The 20,539-nt window shown below is 45.6% G+C and overlaps 6 protein-coding genes across 6 annotated transcripts; 3 read left to right on the top strand and 3 right to left on the bottom strand.

The window, feature by feature from the left end:
- Positions 1-843: 843 nt before the first annotated feature.
- Positions 844-1,173, bottom strand: JR316_0006770 (uncharacterized protein; the record flags this gene model as incomplete). Its single annotated transcript, XM_047892515.1, has 2 exons — positions 844-894; positions 988-1,173. The coding sequence occupies 2 exons, from the start codon at positions 1,171-1,173 to the stop codon at positions 844-846; spliced, it is 237 nt and encodes a 78-aa protein (XP_047747797.1).
- Positions 1,174-1,343: 170 nt separating this feature from the next.
- Positions 1,344-3,165, top strand: JR316_0006769 (4-coumarate--CoA ligase-like 2; the record flags this gene model as incomplete). Its single annotated transcript, XM_047892514.1, has 11 exons — positions 1,344-1,433; positions 1,753-1,832; positions 1,918-1,934; positions 2,093-2,170; positions 2,217-2,285; positions 2,339-2,474; positions 2,538-2,561; positions 2,615-2,684; positions 2,780-2,931; positions 3,036-3,104; positions 3,147-3,165. The coding sequence occupies 11 exons, from the start codon at positions 1,344-1,346 to the stop codon at positions 3,163-3,165; spliced, it is 804 nt and encodes a 267-aa protein (XP_047747796.1).
- Positions 3,166-3,792: 627 nt separating this feature from the next.
- JR316_0006768 (putative 4-coumarate--CoA ligase 3) lies at positions 3,793-7,192 on the top strand (the record flags this gene model as incomplete). The annotated part of the gene is made up of 16 exons (XM_047892513.1): positions 3,793-4,005; positions 4,056-4,110; positions 4,270-4,283; positions 4,312-4,420; positions 4,455-4,858; positions 4,944-5,070; positions 5,160-5,174; positions 5,239-5,261; positions 5,733-5,865; positions 5,947-6,012; positions 6,087-6,222; positions 6,380-6,403; positions 6,508-6,577; positions 6,722-6,821; positions 6,877-6,980; positions 7,043-7,192. The coding sequence occupies 16 exons, from the start codon at positions 3,793-3,795 to the stop codon at positions 7,190-7,192; spliced, it is 1,743 nt and encodes a 580-aa protein (XP_047747795.1).
- Positions 7,193-7,466: 274 nt separating this feature from the next.
- JR316_0006767 (uncharacterized protein) lies at positions 7,467-8,647 on the top strand (the record flags this gene model as incomplete). The annotated part of the gene is made up of 5 exons (XM_047892512.1): positions 7,467-7,629; positions 7,682-7,801; positions 7,867-8,021; positions 8,081-8,551; positions 8,609-8,647. 5 exons carry the CDS (start codon positions 7,467-7,469, stop codon positions 8,645-8,647), a joined length of 948 nt encoding a protein of 315 aa, XP_047747794.1.
- Positions 8,648-9,061: 414 nt separating this feature from the next.
- On the bottom strand, positions 9,062-10,229 carry JR316_0006766 (Lipase 1; the record flags this gene model as incomplete). Its single annotated transcript, XM_047892511.1, has 5 exons — positions 9,062-9,190; positions 9,241-9,412; positions 9,466-9,960; positions 10,024-10,154; positions 10,221-10,229. 5 exons carry the CDS (start codon positions 10,227-10,229, stop codon positions 9,062-9,064), a joined length of 936 nt encoding a protein of 311 aa, XP_047747793.1.
- Positions 10,230-12,108: 1,879 nt separating this feature from the next.
- JR316_0006765 (uncharacterized protein) lies at positions 12,109-13,505 on the bottom strand (the record flags this gene model as incomplete). The annotated part of the gene is made up of 5 exons (XM_047892510.1): positions 12,109-12,504; positions 12,564-12,743; positions 12,807-12,877; positions 12,936-13,067; positions 13,121-13,505. 5 exons carry the CDS (start codon positions 13,503-13,505, stop codon positions 12,109-12,111), a joined length of 1,164 nt encoding a protein of 387 aa, XP_047747792.1.
- Between the last annotated feature and the right edge of the window lie 7,034 nt (positions 13,506-20,539).

Here is a 20,539-nt window from a genome sequence, read left to right as displayed (position 1 = left end):
GAAAAGATGCACCGTCTCCTGAGGGAGGTTGGTGTGAGCATTTGTCTTATTTCGTCTACCTCGGCTCATTAATCAGCCTTGTTTTTTTCAGTCCTTAAACCGACAGAGGGAGGATAGTAAACCTCAGGGACCCGAAGTCTTCGAGGATGAGCTTTTATTGTCAGATCTGGCCAGATCTTATTGAGCCCTTTTCCTTTTGGCGTTAGTTAACATCTTCTAAGCAGGCTCGTGGCCGGCAAATACACAATGTATAAAGAAGAGTAGGAACATTTCAACGTCAATTGTTTCTCCCCTGCGACGCGAATTCCAGCCGAAGATGGCTGAGCTTCACACAGACAAGGAGCTTCTCCCTCATATCCCTGATAACCTCACTATCGCTCAATTTATGCTGGATTATGAACATGATATACGGCCAACGAGGAGCAACCTTATGCCCTGCCTCATAGATGATACTTCAGGACGGTCGGTGAGCTTTGAATCGGTGAGTGAATACAATTTTGTGGACCTTGAGTCGGCAACTAAAGGCTAAATTTGATCAGCTCAAAGCTCAGACCGACGATCTTGCGAACGGCCTTTATTTGGCTTTCAATCTCGGTCTGTATACAACTATTTAAATTTGAACACCGGCACAAGCGCTCAAACCCACAATCGTGTCTATTTTGCAGGGGAAAAGGATATAGGTAGGTTTATCCTCTACTCATAGCCATGGATTTAGCACTTACGATTATTTAGCTTTGATTCTGAGCCCAAATGATATATGTATGCATGGACATTCTACATCCGAACACTGAGCTCATGCGAGCGCTTATAGATTACCCAGTCGCTGTATGGGCTTTTCACAAACTAGGCGGCGTTGTCTCGTACGTTAATTTGCCAATCGTTACATTTCTGAAGCTCTCATATATCTATCCAACATAAAGATTTTCAAATCCTCAATTCAAACCGGAAGAAGTGGCCTATCAGTTGACGACCGCAAGGGTAACCTACATTTTCGTACACTCGACCCTTCTCGGAGTAGCGGTGCTGGCGGCAAGTCTGGCTGGGGTGCCAACTAACAGAATCATCATTCTTGACAATCCTAACACTAATTTCGGTGTCATCTACGACTATCAGATCTTTCGAAATGTGCCTGACCTTATACGGCAAGGCAGAGTTCATCCTAGGGCATTTCATGAGACGAAGTTAAGAAAAGGGGAAGGCAAGACAAAGATAGCGATCCTATGCTGGTCATCGGGTACTACAGGGATGCCAAAGGCACGATTTTTCAGCACATCCATCCGTCTTCCTGATTGATCGTAACGGATCCATTCTATATCTGCTATAGGCTGTCGCGATTCCACACCATGCTCTCATTGCGAATATCATTCAAATGGCAGTTCACAATCACGTCGACAGAGCACCATGCCAGCGTGAGCTTTGGACGTATCGACCAGGTGATGTCTCATTAGGAGGTAAGAATTCTTACCAAATGTCGATATTTAATTGCTCGGTGTTAACTAGGCTGAATTATAGTTCTGCCTTTCTATCGTGGGTCTTGAGAACGTGATAATACTCCAATAGATTCGCTGAACCAAACACGATCAGACGTCGCAGGATTGATTATCTCTGTGAGTTGCAGTGGTTGCATTTACCTACGTCATTCGCCCGGCTAACTCGGCTGAACTTCGTCAATCTAGCTTCACTTGGCACTATTCTGTGCAGTAAGTTGACTGCTATATGTAAGAAAGAGTCTATTTGCCTAATAAGATCTAGATGACTGTTGTGGTCGTACCAAAATACGACTTTCCTGCATTGTGCCAGAGTATATTCAAGCATAGAATATCTCACCTGATGTATGTGCCACATTTTTGCAAGTAGCGCCTTCTGTGTCGAGACTCACTGAAGGCAAAATTCAATTAAGTATTGTTCCACCGATAGCGATCCATTTTACCAAGGTTCGTGTCTGTATCAGCTAATTAATACCCGACTGTAATGAGGTCAGCGTAGAATCCGGTAGCTAAACGGTACAATTTCACGCACATCAAATATGTTCTGATAGGTGACAAGGCGCATGTTTTATCTGTTATTGAGTATAGATTGACCTCATACTTAGGCGCTGCTCCTCTATCAATGGATATACATAATAGACTGTGTGATGTCTTTCCTGCTGCACAGATTGGACAGGCTTACGGTACGTGAGGTTTGTATGGCTATCATACTTCTAGTTGACTTTACAGTAGGTCTTACTGAAATGACTGTGTCATTGGCAATGGTTTCTGGCTCTCAAAAACGCGGCTCTTTGGGAAGTGGGTTATTTTTGATATGGCCCAAAATAACTGCAGAAACTGAAATACACCAGGCAGTGGTAAACTACTCCCAGGAATCCATGCTCGAGTTCTGAAGCCCGACGGTAGCCTTGCTCGATACGGCGAAAGAGGAGAACTGGTGGTCAAAGGTCCTGGTATGGCACTGGGCTACCTCCACAATAGTGCAGCGTACGTACTTCGAGTCACTGAATTTCTCACTGGTATTTTTGATTTGACTTATCTTTGCTTCAGCACGAGGGAGACTTTCATTGATGGGTAATTTGTCTGCAATAACTATCTGACTGGCTGATAACGTTCATTTCTTCAAGCTGGGTTCATACAGGAGACGAAGTTACCATGACGGATGATCAAGAGGTATTCGTACACGATCGACTTAAGGTATACACTATTACGACTCAAGTCGTTCACGGTCCATAATGAGTGGCTTACAATTGACAAACTCTCAGGAGTTTATGAAGGTAAACGGATTTCAGGTGGCGCCCTCAGAGCTTGAAGATTGCCTTCTATCTCACCCCGACGTGGCCGAAGCATGTGTCATTGGGATCCCTAACAATCGTAGTGGCGAGGCACCAATGGCCTTGGTTGTGCTTACAGCGGCAGCCAGGGAGCTACTGACAGACGGCTCGTGCGTGGAGACATATCTGACTGACAGTCTAATCAAGGTTCGGCACTATTCTTAATGATCTTTTCTTAGGCTTATCGAGACTTGCTCTATTGTTTCGAGTTTAGCATGTGGAAAATAGAAAGTCTACACACAAACACCTACGAGGCGGCGTTCGCATCGTCGACGAGATTCCGGTAAGTAGTCCACGGATATCATCTTTCTTGTTGACACCTCAGACTTGAAACTGTTGCGTAACTAACCCTGTCGTCCGAATTTTACAGAAGAACGGCAGTGGCAAAATCTTGAGGAGAATTTTACGGCAAGCAGTGATGTCACAGATTTCCAATGTTGATTCTCACCCTCCATTGGCGAGGGGAAAATTGTAGAGTTGCCGAAGCGGTTTAAAGTTATATTATCGAATTATTAATTTTACCCTTTACCTCAGCTGTCAGCGCTTCAGCTTTCAATTCAACTCTTGGTCAACTGAATATCCACAATAATTCCTATGCCTCCCTTTGCCTTGGTTATATATTTGCTTAAGCATGACAACCTGACTTCAAAATTACACAACTGCGGAAAAGACCGAAAAGTGGGAAGAGAGTATTCTGTCGACGCGTCCCTGCTGACTTCAATATGCGTGATCCACGGTCTCTTTTTGGTCGATATACTGACACACACACATTTTGCTGACTGCCCGACCACCTGATACGTAAGGTCAGGGAACTTGCCTTTTTTCTCCAGTAAGCCGGTTCCGGGTGCACACCTAAAGAAGGATGACCAAATGGGCATGGAATGGAGAGGGTAGTTTGAACGTTGCTTTGCTGATATAAAGCGCGAGAGAGCTACAAGACGCTTTTCTCGATTGAAACGTTTGTAACAACAATGCCTTCAATAGATACCACCACCGCGTCTCTGCCTGCATCGATGAAGTCAAGGGAGCGACGTGCCCTGGGTATACCTCTACCCCCTATTCCTGATAATATGACGATACCGCAGTTTATCTTCGAGTCGGATCATGAATGTCGCCCACAAAGGCGTGCTGGAGTGCCATGGCTGATTCAGGATGACAATGGGAAGCAGTTTGGAGAGGAAGAGGTGCGTATTTGTTGGATATTCTGCTGATATTGTCCTAATCCAATGACTAGTTGCGAGCTCGTACTCACGCGCTTGCGAATGGACTACATTTGAAGTATAATATCGGTGTGTAGCATTCATACTATCGATTGTGGGTCTTGCCACCGTGAACTCAACATTTACATGGTGCTTGCAGGAGAGAACGACGTTGGTACGAGCAATGTTTCACCGTCTATGCCTCATGTTGCTCATGGAAGCTCTCCCTTGTTAAGTTCTCGTCTTCAGCCGCAATCATGTCGGTAAGTACTACATACTCGTGCTTTCCAGAATCCACTCCTACAGAACTTTCATATCCTTCTCCCGGCGCTGATACGTGATGATTCTCAGACTACCCTGTCGCCATTTGGGCAGTACACAGACTCGGGGGTGTCATATCGTAAGTAACCTACCCTTCTCTTCGCGCCATCTAGTGCGCCGCGGCAGGACGCGGGGGCTGAAATGGAACCTACCCTACTTCCCATCTTGTCTACCTTCCAGTGGCGCGAATCCAGATTACACGAGCAGTGAGCTGCTGTATCAATTGCAAGCGACCAATGCCGCTGTCATCATGGTCCACCCGGAGTCGTTGTCAATCGCACTGGACGCAGCACGCGAGGCGGGTCTCCCATCTGCGCGCGTCGTGTTGTTTGACGTAAGTCATAACACTACCTCCGGAGAGGTGCTTCGGGGCAGCAGCCACGAGACAATCAGCAGCCTGGTGGAGTTTGGGATGAAGAATAAGGTTGGGTATGTTGAGAGGCGGCTGGCTCCTGGCGAGGCGAAGACCAAGTTGGCATTCCTGAGCTTTTCGTCAGGCACTACTGGGCGACCAAAGGTCAGTGAATTGTTCATCTTATTCTTGCAGCATCATCAATCAATTTGAAGCGATCATTGACCGAGAAATTTGTATGTTATTCTAGGCTGTCGCTATCCCTCACTTCGCGTTGATCGCGAATGTCATTCAAATAGCAGCACACAACAAGGTGAACCAAAATTACTGCGACTGGAATGACCAACGATTTCGTCCTGGGGATGTCGCGATAGGAGGTGCGTATTGTAACTTTCAACGCCACTGGCTCGGTGATATAGTACTAAGTCTTTATATTGATCATTTGGATATTTTTACTCTTGCCTAGTGTTGCCCTTCTATCGTGAGTTTGCTTGATTTGACGTTTTCTACGGCCATGAGCTAAGCATTCATTACTGCATTCTCAGATATATATGGTCTTGTCATTAATGTGCGTCTACTTTTATCCCCTCTGTGTCAGAGCAAATCATGAGCAATGGCGCCAATAAAACGTTATTTTTGCTAATTGATGGTATTTCTAGCTACACTACATTTTGTTCTGTGGAGTAAGTCAATGCGTTTTGGTCACATAGCGTTGCGAGCGCTGCTGTAATGCTCAACAACCTTTACCCGCAACCACCCTATCTAGATGTCTCTTGTGGTAATTCCGAAGTTCAATTTCGTAGAGATGCTGAATAGCATCGTTCGGCATCGGATTAGCCATCTCCTGTAAGATCTACCACTACTCCGAGATAGGCTATCTTTAGCTGACTGCGAGTCGACGTCGACGATCATTTCTCTGTGTAGGCTTGTGCCTCCGCAGGTGGTGTTGCTGTGCAAGGTGAGCCTTCCTTTTGTAGATACGCGGTGTTGAGAGCCGTTTGGTTTGGGGAGTGGGGTAATTGACGCTAGTTGGTTGTAGCATCCAGCGACGAAGAAATATGATCTTCGAAAGCACATCCGGATGATTATGTGTGGGGCTGCACCGCTTTCGCATGAACTGAACCAACAACTCTTTTCCATGTTCCCCGATGCGCATATTGGTCAAGCTTATGGTATGTCTGCGGTATTTTGTGTTTTGGGGGTCTATACGTGATCTTGAACCAAATTCTGATAATCTAAACATTGCAATACAGGAATGACGGAAACGTGCACTGCTACTACGATGTGGCCTATTACACGAAAACGAGGTGTGTCCGGAAGTACGTGCATATTTACTACTTGTTATGTTTATGTCTTGAAAAAAGCTAATGTGTTGATGTTCGGAATGCTGTAGGTAGCGGACACCTGCTACCTGGCATTGTAGCGCGCGTCGTTAAGCAGGATGGAACGTTGGCGGACTATGGAGAGGCTGGGGAGCTGATCGTATGGACGCCTTCTGTCGCGCTGGGCTACGCAAATAATGCTGAAGCGTAAGTTTCTCGTTTCTTTGCTGCTCCCCTTAAACACCGTCCTTTTCCTCTGCTTCATGATGATTTATCTCCCCCTTTGGATATACCCTGGGTCGCATCTATCTCGGTGTTATGATTGTTATGCTCGAGTTAACACATCTTTATTTTTAATCTATAGGACTAAAGAAACATTTCTTGATGGGTAAGTTAATCCGCTATATCGTAAACCTGCTAGATTGGTCGCGTTGGCGGCGAGATTAGCAAACTCTATTGGATCTATATTGACGCGATTTAAACTCGTTGTAGATGGGTAAGAACGGGGGATGAGGTAAAGATTATGGAAGATGGGGAGATGATTGTGTTGGATAGGCTAAAGGTTAGTGTCTCAATTGACTACCTGGCCGTTTACGTTGTGTTCAATGCTTGGATCCTTGATGTCTGTTTTGCTAGGAGATCATGAAGGTAATTTTAGCTCGCTAGTTATTGGTATGGGGACTGCAAACCTAACATATATGTCAAGGTAAAAGGATTCCAGGTCGCACCTGCGGAGCTGGAAGGTTGCCTACTTGACCACCCTGACGTCTCCAACACCTGTGTCGTTGGCATTCCCGATGAATACAGTGTGTACATTTCAATATGCCTGATTTGCATCGATTCTGATAGGTATGAACATAGGTGGGGAGGTCCCCCTTGCTTACGTGGTACTCACAGCAGACGCGTCAAAGCGGGCAAGCCAAAGCGCTGCTGCTGCTGAAGCAATCAAGGCGTCAATTATCAAGGTAAGTTCCTGCCTAAGATTCGATGCTGGACACGTACCTTGAACACGCGTTTTTCTGCATAGCACGTTGCCCAAAACAAGATTCACTATAAGCATTTGGTTGGGGGAGTTGAGTTTGTGTCGGCGATCCCAACATCGCCTAGCGGGAAGCTGCTTCGTCGCGTGTTACGCGATCAAGCAAAGGAGCTTCGTAAGGTCAAGGCTAAGCTTTGATTTCGTTCAGGGGAGCTTTATGGTATCAGGATACGTAAACATGTTCTTCCCTAGACTCTGTAAAGTACTAAATGCTATTTTGTTAATGAAAACCCTCTCTGAGAATGTGGCACAAAAAGTTCCCGAAAGGCGTGTTTGACGCGTCCCTTGTTTGGTGGGATGCCATTGGAGGAGAGTCACGTGCTGTTGAAACGCGTGTGAGCTTGCCCTAAAGAAGTCATTTACTTTGTTGAATGCCATCAGTCCATTGTTGTCACTTTGCCTTGTACCATCTATGCCTTCCACCCGTCTGCAAAGTGTTTCCCCTCGCAAACTACCATGCTCCAGCGATACAGAGCTCTTTCAGACGCCAGTGCGGAAACGATACCGCACCCTTGACGAAGATGAGAGTTCACCTTCGTCCTCCCCTAGCGTATGGAAGTCACCTCGGAAACGCCGTACGTACGGGCCACCCGCTTTATCAATATCAATCTAACAACTTTGGTACAGAACGTGTAGATACTCCTAAAAGCCCATCAAAGGAGATGGACCTGGAGAAGATTCTGCGGCGCATCGTCGCCCAACCCGCCAACCACGATGCGATTACGGCTCTGAAGACTTTGCCTAGAGGTACTGCGACTCAGTTGATGGTGTGCTTCGATGTGTGCCGTCAGCTGAACTTGTGTACTTTGTAGATGAAATCTCTCCTCGACTGTTGGTCAGGCGTCTGATGCACTCTGCCAAGGCGGCTGTGATGAAGCGAAAGGGGTCGAAGAAAATCAAGCTTCTCGAGACGGAGCTGTACCTCGACTGGCTCAATGAGCTTGAATATGTGCATACTGCATTACTGGTGAGTCGCACCTCTTCCATGTCGTCATCTTCCTCTAAATTTTCTCTCCTTTTCAAAAGACTTGTTTGAACGCCAAAGTGCCCAACACACGCAAAAGACTACCTGGCTTAGGCAGAGTCTCCTATACCATCCTCTACAACCTTGTGGATGAGTTCATTGATGAGGTCAATGCCCATCATGACCGCCCCATTTCAGGGTCTTCTGCGACCTCGTTATACCCACCAACTATGACCCTCGTTGAGGAGGCCAAGGATCCATCCACTGATGAACGCTCGGAGCACGCTGTGGAGCTCGCCGAGGAGGCTTTGAAGGCCATCGATAAAGTAATGGCGGACGCTGTCCGGCGGTATAAAGCTGAATGTGGGCGGAACAATCCTGGGCTCGCACAGCGTATCAGTGCTCAACAACACGCCCTTGCCAAAGGGTGTTGTTTACTGTGTGAACAAACGGGGTATGGGACGGATGTGAGTGATATGGGCGATTCCCTTATGGAGGAGACGAGAGAGGTTATGGATGTTTGGAAAAATGAGGTTGGTGATTTAAAATTACATTTTGTAAACTTTGTGCTGATGGTCTGTTCTCGCCAGTATGAGGATTGTGAAGACCAGCTAGTCGACTCTGAATGAGTGGCAATCCTGTGTACGATCACCGTTGGAGGAATGTAAAATAACACTGTACTATACCCAAAGCTGTATCATATCCAAAATGTAACTAATATCATCAACTATCATCTGGTGGATTTTAACAAGTCCAAAACAAATCTTATCTGCGGTGGCTGGGGAATGTCTCTGCCTCGCCCGCAACATATGACAGCGTGGCAGTGGCGGTGTGACACTGTGTGGTCTTGATTGGCATCGGAGCTTAAAGTTAGCGTATGACGTCATTTATGTTTCAAGTCACACCACGACGCGACCACCTGAACGCGACGCGTTTCCCTGGTTAGGGGCTCTAATCCAAAATTTATCAGTCATTTTAGACCGAAAAAAAAAGACATAGAGTATGTATATTTTGCTACCTATCAAGTCAAAACAGGCCCAAGCTTAAGTCTGGATCTCACTGCTAAGACTATGCCAGAAAGTACATCTATCGCTGAGTGATCCTAATTGCTCCATAGCAATGCCATTGGGCTGGAGGAGAATGCGTGGATTACCAAGACTGTCGCTTACAGGCTACAATAACTTTTTTAGAAATCGGAATAAATAAATAGAGGTGGGCTTACCGTCCAAGTGGTGCTGTCTGTCGAGGTAGGTATTCCTGTGGTGACGAATGATGTCCAGAATTCTCTCATTTTTGAGAAGAGATCTTGGTCAGAACTGTCTGAGTTTGAAGGCGGGGAGAAGAATGCATCCAGCTCCGCTCCGTGATTTGATCCCAAGTGAGGATTATTGTAGCTGATAAACATGATAAGATAAGAGGTGCAAAAAGAAAGATATATTTGACATACTGGAACTGATATGCTTTGTTTTTCTGAGCTGCAGCACCAGTTATCATGGCTGCTGTACAAATATACCGGGCCTCTCCATACATCTGCTGCCCTTGTAAACTGAAAGAGTTTCCAAACGTCTCTAACGGGTACAAATCCATCGCGCGAGCAAACGACTCATTGGTCAAACTGGCATATTGTCCTAGCAAGAAATTGAACACGGTGACCTCCGTCGCGTTTGGCATTGAAGTGTTTGCTGCTGCGTCTTTGAGCGATGCAGACCAGTTGGCGCCCTCGTTGGTGTTGGACCCGAAGAGCACCGGTACGTTGGAGAAGCGCCCGGCTTTGAAGGCTTCTACGGGACGTTCGTTGATGAAAGTCTCGTCGAATATCGGTGCGAAGACGAAGAGGGTTGAAGGGCGTGCAGCGAGAAGCTGGCTTCCTGCGAGGGTGAGTGCTTGCGAGCTTGCCGCGCGGAGGCATTCCAATGTATCATCGCCTTTATCAGCGCAACCCCTAGATAGTGAGATGAAAGATTACTGAGAAGTAATAGGAGGTTCAGTAGACTGAGAGGCGTACGCGAGATCTGCGAACTGCTGGAATATTCCTTCGTCGTATGCTTGGTCAAACTCGGGAGTGAAGCTCATCGACGGACTGTCGCCCATGGCGGCATGGAAAAGGCCCTCGTTGTCGCCACCTTTTGCGACAAGCTGGACAGAGAAACATAGGAGAATTTATTTTCTTTAACCCCCTGGACGGCGTGGAGAATTGATTACCTGGAACATAGTAGACCCTGCACCAGCAGATTCACCCCAGATGGTTACCCGCCTATTTGGGCGCTTGATGAATGAATTTCCCACAATACATAAAGAGACACTGGCTTACTTTTTATCGCCTCCGAATTTTCCAATGTATCTTTGCAGCCATCTTAACGCAGTTCTCTAACTCAGCGGTAAAACTCTCCGAACACTTTCGTTCATATTGATAAAACGTACCTGATCTAATAGACCGGCATTTGTTACTCCGTCCTCCCTGATCTGGTGTCCGCCTTATTGTAAACTATTAGATGATGTTCCTGCTTGATGTGATTCATCTCACCAAGAAACCCGAATTGCCCCAGCCGATATTCGAAAGAGACAAATATCAGTGGCTGCGTCGACGATTGCATGATGAGCTCCGGGGGAGCATTATGAGTGTTGCCTTGTTGGAAACCGCCGCCTAAAAAGATCAAACTTATCAGCCCAGTGAAGACAAGTGTACAGTAATCCGCACCATGGAACCACACCAAGATAGGAAGCCGGTCGTTAACAGTAGTGTTGATAGGAATGAACACCTGGATAAATCGAACGGTTCAGCACAGGGAACAAGGTAGTTTCGAAATCCAGGAAGGTACATTTCCAAATAGACAGTCTTCTGACGTTCCCGCTGTAACCGAGCTTTGAGGCGTTTCAATGCACCCGTCTGCAAACTAGAGACAAAACATATGTTCAAATTTATTTCTCAGGAAGAGGGGGCCAATCAATGTTCAATAATACCTTTGTTGCATCAACTTTTCCAAGATGTTTCGAAGGTGGAGATACTGCCTCTCTCCATCTTAGATCACCAGTTGGAGCATCTGCGAAGCGTACACCACGGAAAGATATTATACCCGTCGTTTCGTCACTCTGCCCGTTGAACGTCCCATCTAGTAACGTATATCAGTTAGCTTTTGCGAAGAGTGCTAGGGTGCGTACAATCGAGTGTTACTGAGGGCCCGACGAGCGACGCCGACGAATCTGTAGACCTTGTGACGCTGAGGCTGGCAGAAAAAGGTAGACTGGGCAGCAGAAAAATGAGAAGTGGGAGAAGCATATTTAATGCTCGAGTAGCTTGAGATGGCAACGAGTATTCATCTTCCATGCCCGGTGCGCTGCTTATATACCATCCAACTGGCAACTGACTGACTGCAAACAGAACGTAAGGAAGGAATGATTACGTGCCGGGATAAATTTAAGTCTGCCAGAAGGTGATTGAAGAGTGATCTGACAGGAGAAGCCAAAGTGCCATTTGTTTTGCTTTCATCTTTGGCAAGATTGGGAAATGGGTGCAGAACGACGCGTTTATTTTTGGAACGAGTCAAGGTGCTGTGGGGAGTGAGAGTACGGCTATGGTCTATGTCGTATTGCGAGTGTGGGCATGTGATGGCGGTGGTGGAGGACATTCGGTCCGTCGGGGCCTCAAACGGGCAGGCTTCGGATTGAATGTATGATTATGCATACAAGGAAGTAAATATCTGTAAAGGATTGGCGCTGTATCTTGTATCACTGGAGTTCCGTGATCGTGCAATATCGAAAGCTTGGGTCGCGTGTACATATCCTTTGATCCAACGGGTGGTTGGCACAGGATATCAGCAAGTCCGAGCACAGTATACATTCCGCGGGAAGTCTGCAGAATTATATTGAAATACAGCACGAGAACCAGGCACATACAAAGAAGAAATCCGAATTCCAATGCGCAGTCTATGCAGAACAGGTAAAGCACGCGACAGACTGGAATCACTTCAGTCATTTACTCCAATTTCAGAACATAAAAGTTTATATTTACAACCACCGTGTACCAGCCAGTACCTAGCTGCTACGTACAGTGTGAAAGGAGGTTCCATATTAGTCGTCCGCCATTGTAAATTCAAGCAGAAGTAGATGTCGGATCAGAGGTCGCTGAGACAGTGCTGCTAGGGGGAGGGAGGCCAGTAGGGAAGCCACTAGGGGGTGGTCCACCGGGACCTCCAGGGCCTCCTGGTGGGCCAGAGGGAGCGTCAGGGTTAACGACGCCGCCATTCTTTGTCCAGAAGACAGCAGCCGACGGGTTGTAGCTTGCCTTTGTGTCGATGCCGATCGTGATCCACGCGAGAATGCCGTCTGTCGGCTTGCTGCCGAGCCAGACATAGTTGAGCACTGGGTCAGAAGAGGCTGCTTCTTCAGCAAAGATAAAGTCGTCCTTATTGAGCAGAAGCGGTTGCTGATTGGTCGTGTATGGAGAATAGGCCTCGACCTTATTGATCAGATCTTGGTCGAAGAAGACCTATCGAGTTTATCAATTTATGAGTGGATGAATGGCGGGTATGAAGTTTAACAGCGTACTTGACCGACGTGTGCAACGTTCCCGCCAATAAGAGTTCCGTTTCTTGCGACTGTGGCATTAACAGTAACAAGGACATGAATGTGGGTGGTACGTCCTGTGTAATGTCCAGGAAAGAGTGTCTCTAAGAATGTAACGCCATGACGGTCAGTCTTGGTGATTCCACGAGCAAAGGTGGCATTCTAGAAGGAAATTATTAACGGTAAACAGATAATTAATACTGTTTATTGGAAGTCTTCACTGACAATATTCGAGAGGTCGTTGATATTGCCGTTTCCACGTGCGACAACACCAGCGTAAACACCAGTTGCATTTGCTTGAAATCTCGATATTAATATTTGGGAAGTGAAACTATCGTACAGTGAGAGACTCACTGTGCCACGAATCAAGGTGAACGTTTGGTACAGGTTTGCAAGTATTGACGTCCACAATCTGGTAATCAATATAAAGGGGAATGCCCTTCTGGCGCTCCCGGATATTTGTACGGATCAGCTCTCCCTTGACGTCTTGAGACAGATTATCAGTAAAGGAATGTTGGTTTAGGAGGAATTTTACATACAGTAAGGACCCTCGGTAGTCTCGGACTGAAGAACACATTGCAACTCTCCGGTGAAGATATCCTTGGATGGGCTGAGGAGAGAAAGGTTGGTTTTGTTGGAGTGGTGGCTGGTGTTGAGCACAGTTTCGAAGTCACGCTTGTCAAGGAATTCTCGCGAAGGAAGGCCGCGTTCTTCACGAAGGACCTTGGCAAGGTTGGCACGACGCTGCACGGCGGCAGTCTCGTATCCTTCAAGGTAAAGCGGTTGTTTGCAGTCGGCAATAGAGCGTTGCGCATAGCGCAGGAATTCGTGTTTTGCAGGGGTATCATGCTCTTCAATCTCCCCAGGGTGGGCGAGTACCGCCGAGAGTAAAGCGAGGATGGAAAACGAAGAGGTTAAGCGCATAGCTGTGCAGAGTCCTTTTGTCCTTCGAACGTAGGAAAAACACAAGTCAGACTTGAAATAGAGGTGGCTGCCAAAATATATAAAGGTTCAAAATAAGGGTTTAAAAGAGAACCAGTCCGTCCTTCAACGGGGTCTGTGATTGATGAGCCATGTGGTGGAGAAAAGTCCCTGCGCCATTGCGCAGTACACAGAGGTGTGGGACATGATGCTGCAAAGTTGGTTACCTTGAATGAATGATATGTTATAAACCAATAGAAGCACTTCTACATCAAATTACAACGTACCATTGATTTAATGCACTCATTTCAAATTTACAAGCGCTCTTTCGTCGACGATTAGACTTTCTTTTGCTTCCATCCGTTTCGTCGCACCGAGCTTCGTCCGAAATAGAGCGGTTAAACGACATGGCCACAATATGCTACCACGGCCGGTATCAAACCCTTTGGTATATTGTACAATATCCTTCCGACCACTCGCACCGAGCTTATTCATTTACCAACATATCGAAGCAAACTGTTGCTCACTGATTTATGGCGCCATGGATGTGGTGATTCGATATTCTCCGGGAACTCGCATCAGACCTGGGCAATACAAGGCAACAGAGAGGTTGTGAGTTGGTCATTAAAGATAAACCGACAGAGGATTGAAATAAACATGCTTTCCGCATCTGAGCCGCCGTTTTAAGCCCTAAACAAGGGGTTGCGTGAGTTTTTTCCAAGGGTCCAAGGCATGCCATCCAAGTTTTAGGTGAATAAAAATTATAGTTGGATAGACAAAAAGTAAGCGCCTTATCGTTCGCCTTTCCGCGTCACATATGGCCACATGGGACAGAACTGAAAAGGTTGTCAGCCGTATGCAACAGCCGCTAGAGATCCCGAAAATGAATAAGTGATCTTCTTATAGGAGTAGCCCTGTTTTCAACTATCTTCTAGTTCATTGAATAATGTTCATGTCCCCGGAGGACTCCACCAAGACAGACAACCTTCGCAGCCGACTCTAGGTAGGCCCAATGAACCAAACTGCCCACAATGCATTGTTGTTAAGCGAGCTTGCTAAGAAAATAATAAAAACAACAGAAAACCAAGGTTGCAAATCCCACACAGTTTATATCTCGAGTTTCTGCGAACCACAGTGCGGGATTTAGATCCCATTGCTTTGACACCATCGACGAAATCAAACCCCGGAGTTGCACCTTCTAGAATTCTGTCCAGGGCCGCGAGTCGAAAGATTAGAAGAGTGATTTATGGCAAAGGGGTGCTGTGACCAAAGCTGTACTCAGAGTCGGATGCCGGTTCAACTTGGGTTCAACGCAGTTTGCAAGGAGAAAATGCAGCACGGTGCCAGCTGTTAGGCAGTCACGTGACACATGTCTCAAACTTTCAGGCGCAGTTTGAATCAGGTTTGAATTAGGCGCCAAGCCACATTAAAGCAGTCCCGTCGAAGTTGAATCGATGTTCTTACATTCAATTTATGTTTAGCGTTAGCTGAAGAAGTTAAAATTTTATTCCTAGAAAAAGATATCGTAACTGAAAAATCCGCATCTAAATGTCACGCTGAAAGCTCAATGCAGTACCGTTTGGAGCTGCCAACGAGGACTCTCAACTCCGTGTATCAATACACAGTCACTCTCGGGAGGTCTCGGGCCACACGCATCATAGAGCTGGCCGGAAATCCCCACTTAATGTCGTTGACATAAACCACGGACAGCGCAGCTTTTTTGGTGATGTTCCAGTCCACCATTGATACTCCTGTCGTTATTATTATCTGATTGGGTGCTCTGCTTTGTCCTTCTTTTTGATACGCTGGAGCTATCTTACTAGCCCAGCTCATATGCTATGAAGAAATAGTTCTCTGAATCACCGAATTGCTTAAGATATCACTGATGTTGTTGTGTTCAAAATAAAACAGACAGATTGATATCTCCATTGAACTGACATATAAATGAGTAGCTAGTTATTTGTATTTCTATTGATTTTCATCGATGTTGACAGAAAAGGTCTGTGGACAGAAAAGGCCAGAGTATTTTCTTCCTTTCAAGGGGAAGTTAGATTTACCCAGCGAAAACTTTCATGTGTAACTTCGTATAGTAATGAATCAAACTTATGCTCCAAGAATAGAGCGGGTAAGTATGGCGATGCAGTCGAGGACTCAAGCCAGGGCCTAGCCGATATCGTTAACCTACTCGGAGAATTTCTGCCACTGCATTGGTATATCAAACAGTGTTACTTGCAGTGCAGTATGAGCTAATGCACGTAGATATACATTCGGAGATAGATAAACATAGTGAAATCACAAAAAAACTGCTGCAGAATGTGCTTTTTACAGAACTAGCAAGTATACGATGATGATATCTTTTGATGAGCTGGTTGCTTCTGAAGTAGCGAGACTATGGTTATTCATTTGCTTCGGACAAACGTACATGTCATGATGACGGCCGCTGCTATGGAAAGTTTGAGACATTTTTAAGCTGTCGCCAGTGGATGTATGCATACTAATAGCACGCTGCTGCACCCATATGAAGCACTGGATCCACTGTCCTCTGTGCTACACAAAGTCCGAGGTTGACATTATATATACGGTGGTATCTACACAATCTAACCTCTAATGAGGCAAATTCACTTGATTTATTTTCAAAACATACGCCTTTGTAGGTAGGTAACTAATTATATCGGAAGAACCAGCATAAGGATGGACTTCGGCAGAATTGATAAAATGATCAGGTATGAAATTGAGATACCTTTTTATATTTCGTTATCACCTAAGAAAGCGCTGGTGTGATGGAATTTTTCTTGTCTCGTTAGCTTTTAGAAAATAGATATAAGGCGTCAATCCAAGGCCTGACCTGTATCATCACCACATCTAAGCTTCACTCAGAACATAATTTGACAATGCAGCTCCCAAGTTTCTCAATCGCTCTGAAAGCCATAGTTGCTGCAATAATGTTAGCTACTGTTATTGCCAGCCCCGTCCCCGGAGAGGATGAAAGTAAGTTCCAATAGACTGTATACAGTCATACTTTTACTAACTTCTGTGTAACTCTCTCTGTAGTTTGTAAGCCTAAGGACTGTTTACACACGTCTTGAATATAGCAAGTACTGACGACTTCTCTTTGATATGTCAGGCGGACTCGGAGAGTGCCTCCCACCTAAAGGTCCAGGCTGTGGGAGAGACCCGGCTTGCTGAGTCGAAAGGTGACTGAATGGATAATAAAATGCATAGTCACAGAGAATACTAACTTTGGAGGCGTAGAAAAGCGATTTACAAAGGGTTTGACATTGAAACTTTCTGGAGGATTTTACCAAGCGGACCAATAGGAAAAGAACAAAAATGTAAAAAAGGAAGCGGGTTATCAAGATGCAATGAAACATGATCCATACTGTTGTAGTGATGTATCAATTGTTAGAAGACTTTTTTAATGGGGGATAGCATTGGTATGACTATTTGGTCTTAATACTTTTCAGGATATTTCCTTAAATCCTCAGGCTTAGAAGCCCGGGTTGTGCACAAACAGGTAAAGGATCCTTGATTTGCTGACGTTTAAAGCCAGGCAGTATTTCTTGGACTTTTTTCTTGACCCTAAAAGTGTTAATTTTGTTGTTGTTCAATTCGGATCGAGTGATTGCACAGGAAGATAGTGGCAGAATTCTTCTTGTATGCCAATCTTTGATTTTCTGGGTCATTTTATCTTGTAAAAAGATATTTCAATTTATGCAAGAGAAGGTGAAATGGGTAGTTATTTGTATTTTCGTTGGCTTTCCTTGTCTTTGATAGCAGGAAACTCATAAGAGATGCTCTCCCTTTCTAGAACAACGGGCAGGTTTACAAATAAAAGCTTTGATGTGTACATCTCCAATTATGATGCATTAATATTCCTAAAGATAGAGCGTGTATGGCGGTTCTACTTACCAGTCATGACAGGCCCCGACGGATATTTTTGACCTCATTGTATAGGGAAAAGTCCAACATTTTTTTAAAGATGCAGGCGGTGCACTACGAGCTGTAACTCGTAGATACACATTCGGAGATAGTCAAGGATAGCAAATTACGATAACGGGTGCAAAAAGATACTTTTTATAGGACAAACAGGTGTGCAATTGAAATATCTTCTGGTATCTCGGTTGTCCTAAATTAGCAAGGGACACAGACGCCAGGTGTATGCAGCCTGACACTAGATAAATGACGTATTTACAGACTTTAAACTGTGTCACAGGCCAAGTCGCTGGAGAGAGAAGCGCGATTTCCTTTGTTTTATTTTAGAAAAGTTGCAACTTTGGTGATACCTAAGTATAGGTGCTACAACATGAATTGCGGCAGGACTGACAAAATGATGAGGTTGAAATTAAGATACCTTCTGATATTCCATTTTCTCTCAAAATAACGTGGGCATGTGGGATTCCGTATCTCTTTTAGCTTGGCCAAAACATATATAATCCGTCCCAGTCCAAGTCCTGACCTTCATCGTTGCCTCCAAGCTTCGCTCAGATTAAATTCCGATATGCAATTCCCAAGTTTCTCAATCGCTCTTCAAGCCCTAGTTGCCGCCATGATGTTGGCCACCGTTATGGCCAGTCCCCTCCCTGGAAAGGATACAGGTGAGTTCTGATAGATTGTATGCAGCAAATAATTTTACTAAGCTCTGTCAATAATCTTCTCTGTAGCTTGTAAATATAACTAATTATAAACGACTGGATTATATGCAGTGAACTGACGGTTTTTCTCTGGTATGACAGGCCCTGGTGGAGTACAATGCCTACCCTGTGGATTTGATGATCAAGACTGCTAATTTGTAAGTTGACTGAATGGTTAACAAAATCTGGACCTGCAGAGAATACTGATTTTGGGAACTTAGAGCAAATAATATACAACGCGGCGCAAGTTGAAGTTGGAACAGGCTGTTGGTTAACTGCGTAAAGTAGAGCAGAAATAAATGTAAAAACTTGGTACCGGTTATTAGTATACAAACAACTTGAATCAACAAGTGGAGCTTTCTGTTTGGAGTATTTTAGGGATTGAATCCATTGATAAGGAATCTACCTTTTTTCTTCATTCTCTTTGATCCCCCTTCGGTCAAGGCTATCCTCATAGTAAAGGTATCCGCAACCAAATACCGTCTACCCTTCTGGGTGTAAATAGCATACAGTGGTGCTGAGTTACAAACCGGTATATAATCAGTTTGGCAAACCCCTTCCCGTATGAGTTTGGAGCTACGTGGATCATTTAATTTTACTGCAAGCTTAAACTTCCAGAAGCCAGAAATTGATGTAGGGCACTCACCGCTCCTCTTAATGTCCATTGTTAATTAACCACCATGCTAGTCACTTACTCGAAAGAGACTATCCATTGTCGGTTGATTGAAATTTACCTCTTAAAATCCGAGCTCAGTTGTCATCTGTTGGCATGCAACTTGGAAGAGGATTAGCCAACTTCAAGTCAGCGTCGGAAACTACCACCTGATAGGTCAGACGCAGGCCTCGTAGATAGGCATGTTCAGTAGATCATTGATCATTCTCGTACACACTGACGCCCTCGTTCGGTCGGTGTCTCAAACTCCGATGTGTCCTTCAATTTCTCTTTTTCATCTCCGAGCCTGCAAACGCTCCTTACTTAATATTTTTCCACCCGTCGCGGTGGTTTGTTTCGCGTTGGAAATGCGGATGCTCTCAATTCGGAAGATGTTTTCTGTATTTAGTTCGTCGTTCCATGTGCTGCATCGTGGAAGATTTGATTGGATGGATACTGCGATGTCTAATCATGCAGAGGTATCGTGTATGGATCCCTCTCTGAGAAAATCACTAACAAATTTCTATACCATTTAGCTGTAGAGTTTTAGACTTGAATCAGTAGCTCAACCGCTTCTCAGCCGATGGCCGAATGATACTCAAATGAAAATTTAATCAGCTCATAGAAGAGGCTTTTACTATAGGAATTCTCACAACCTTAGCAGCTAGTTTACGGTTATATACTGGGCAGTTGCCCAAATGCACGGCAACGTCTACGTGGGCAACTTCCCCAACTGCCCAAAAGTAACGTTCAGAGGGTTGTTGAGGGGAATTTAGCTGCCGAAACGTCTGCCGGGCCATGCTGGTGCAAACAATGCACCAAATGGCCCCGCAGGGCGCGAAAAGCCGTTTTTAGGTTGTTTTTGGCGGGATTTTGGCGGGTGGAGGTCATAGATGTGCTAATGGGAATTAATGATGGCGCTCGCGCCTATTTGCGCGCCCGAAATCGGTGGCGGCGGGGTGGATGGCGGCGGGTGTGGTTGGATGACGTTAGGATATTAATAGATGCACTTACCGAATTAGCAATAGGCGTTCACGGATGCCCTCCAGGGTGTCTAGATGTCTTCCTGGCGTATTTCGAGCGGGGAAAAGAGGTAGTATTATTCTTAGAAATATATTGTGGGGTTCGCGCCTATTTGCGCGCCCGAAATCGGTGGCGGCGGGGTGGATGGCGGCGGGTGTGGTTGGATGACGTTAGGATATTAATAGATGCACTTACCGAATTAGCAATAGGCGTTCACGGATGCCCTCCAGGGTGTCTAGATGTCTTCCTGGCGTATTTCGAGCGGGGAAAAGAGGTAGTATTATTCTTAGAAATATATTGTGGGGTTCGCGCCTATTTGCGCGCCCGAAATCGGTGGCGGCGGGGTGGATGGCGGCGGGTGTGGTTGGATGACGTTAAGCTATTAATAGATGCACTTACCGAATTAGCAATAGGCGTTCACGGATGCCCTCCAGGGTGTCTAGATGTCTTCCTGGCGTATTTCGAGCGGGGAAAAGAGGTAGTATTATTCTTAGAAATATATTGTGGGGTTCGCGCCTATTTGCGCGCCCGAAATCGGTGGCGGCGGGGTGGATGGCGGCGGGTGTGGTTGGATGACGTTAAGCTATTAATAGATGCACTTACCGAATTAGCAATAGGCGTTCACGGATGCCCTCCAGGGTGTCTAGATGTCTTCCTGGCGTATTTCGAGCGGGGAAAAGAGGTAGTATTATTCTTAGAAATATATTGTGGGGTTCGCGCCTATTTGCGCG

This window comes from Psilocybe cubensis, chromosome 6 (genome assembly GCF_017499595.1).
Source record: "Psilocybe cubensis strain MGC-MH-2018 chromosome 6, whole genome shotgun sequence".
Classification (NCBI taxonomy): Eukaryota; Fungi; Basidiomycota; class Agaricomycetes; order Agaricales; family Agrocybaceae; genus Psilocybe; species Psilocybe cubensis.
This window is presented reverse-complemented; position numbering and strand designations above follow the sequence as displayed.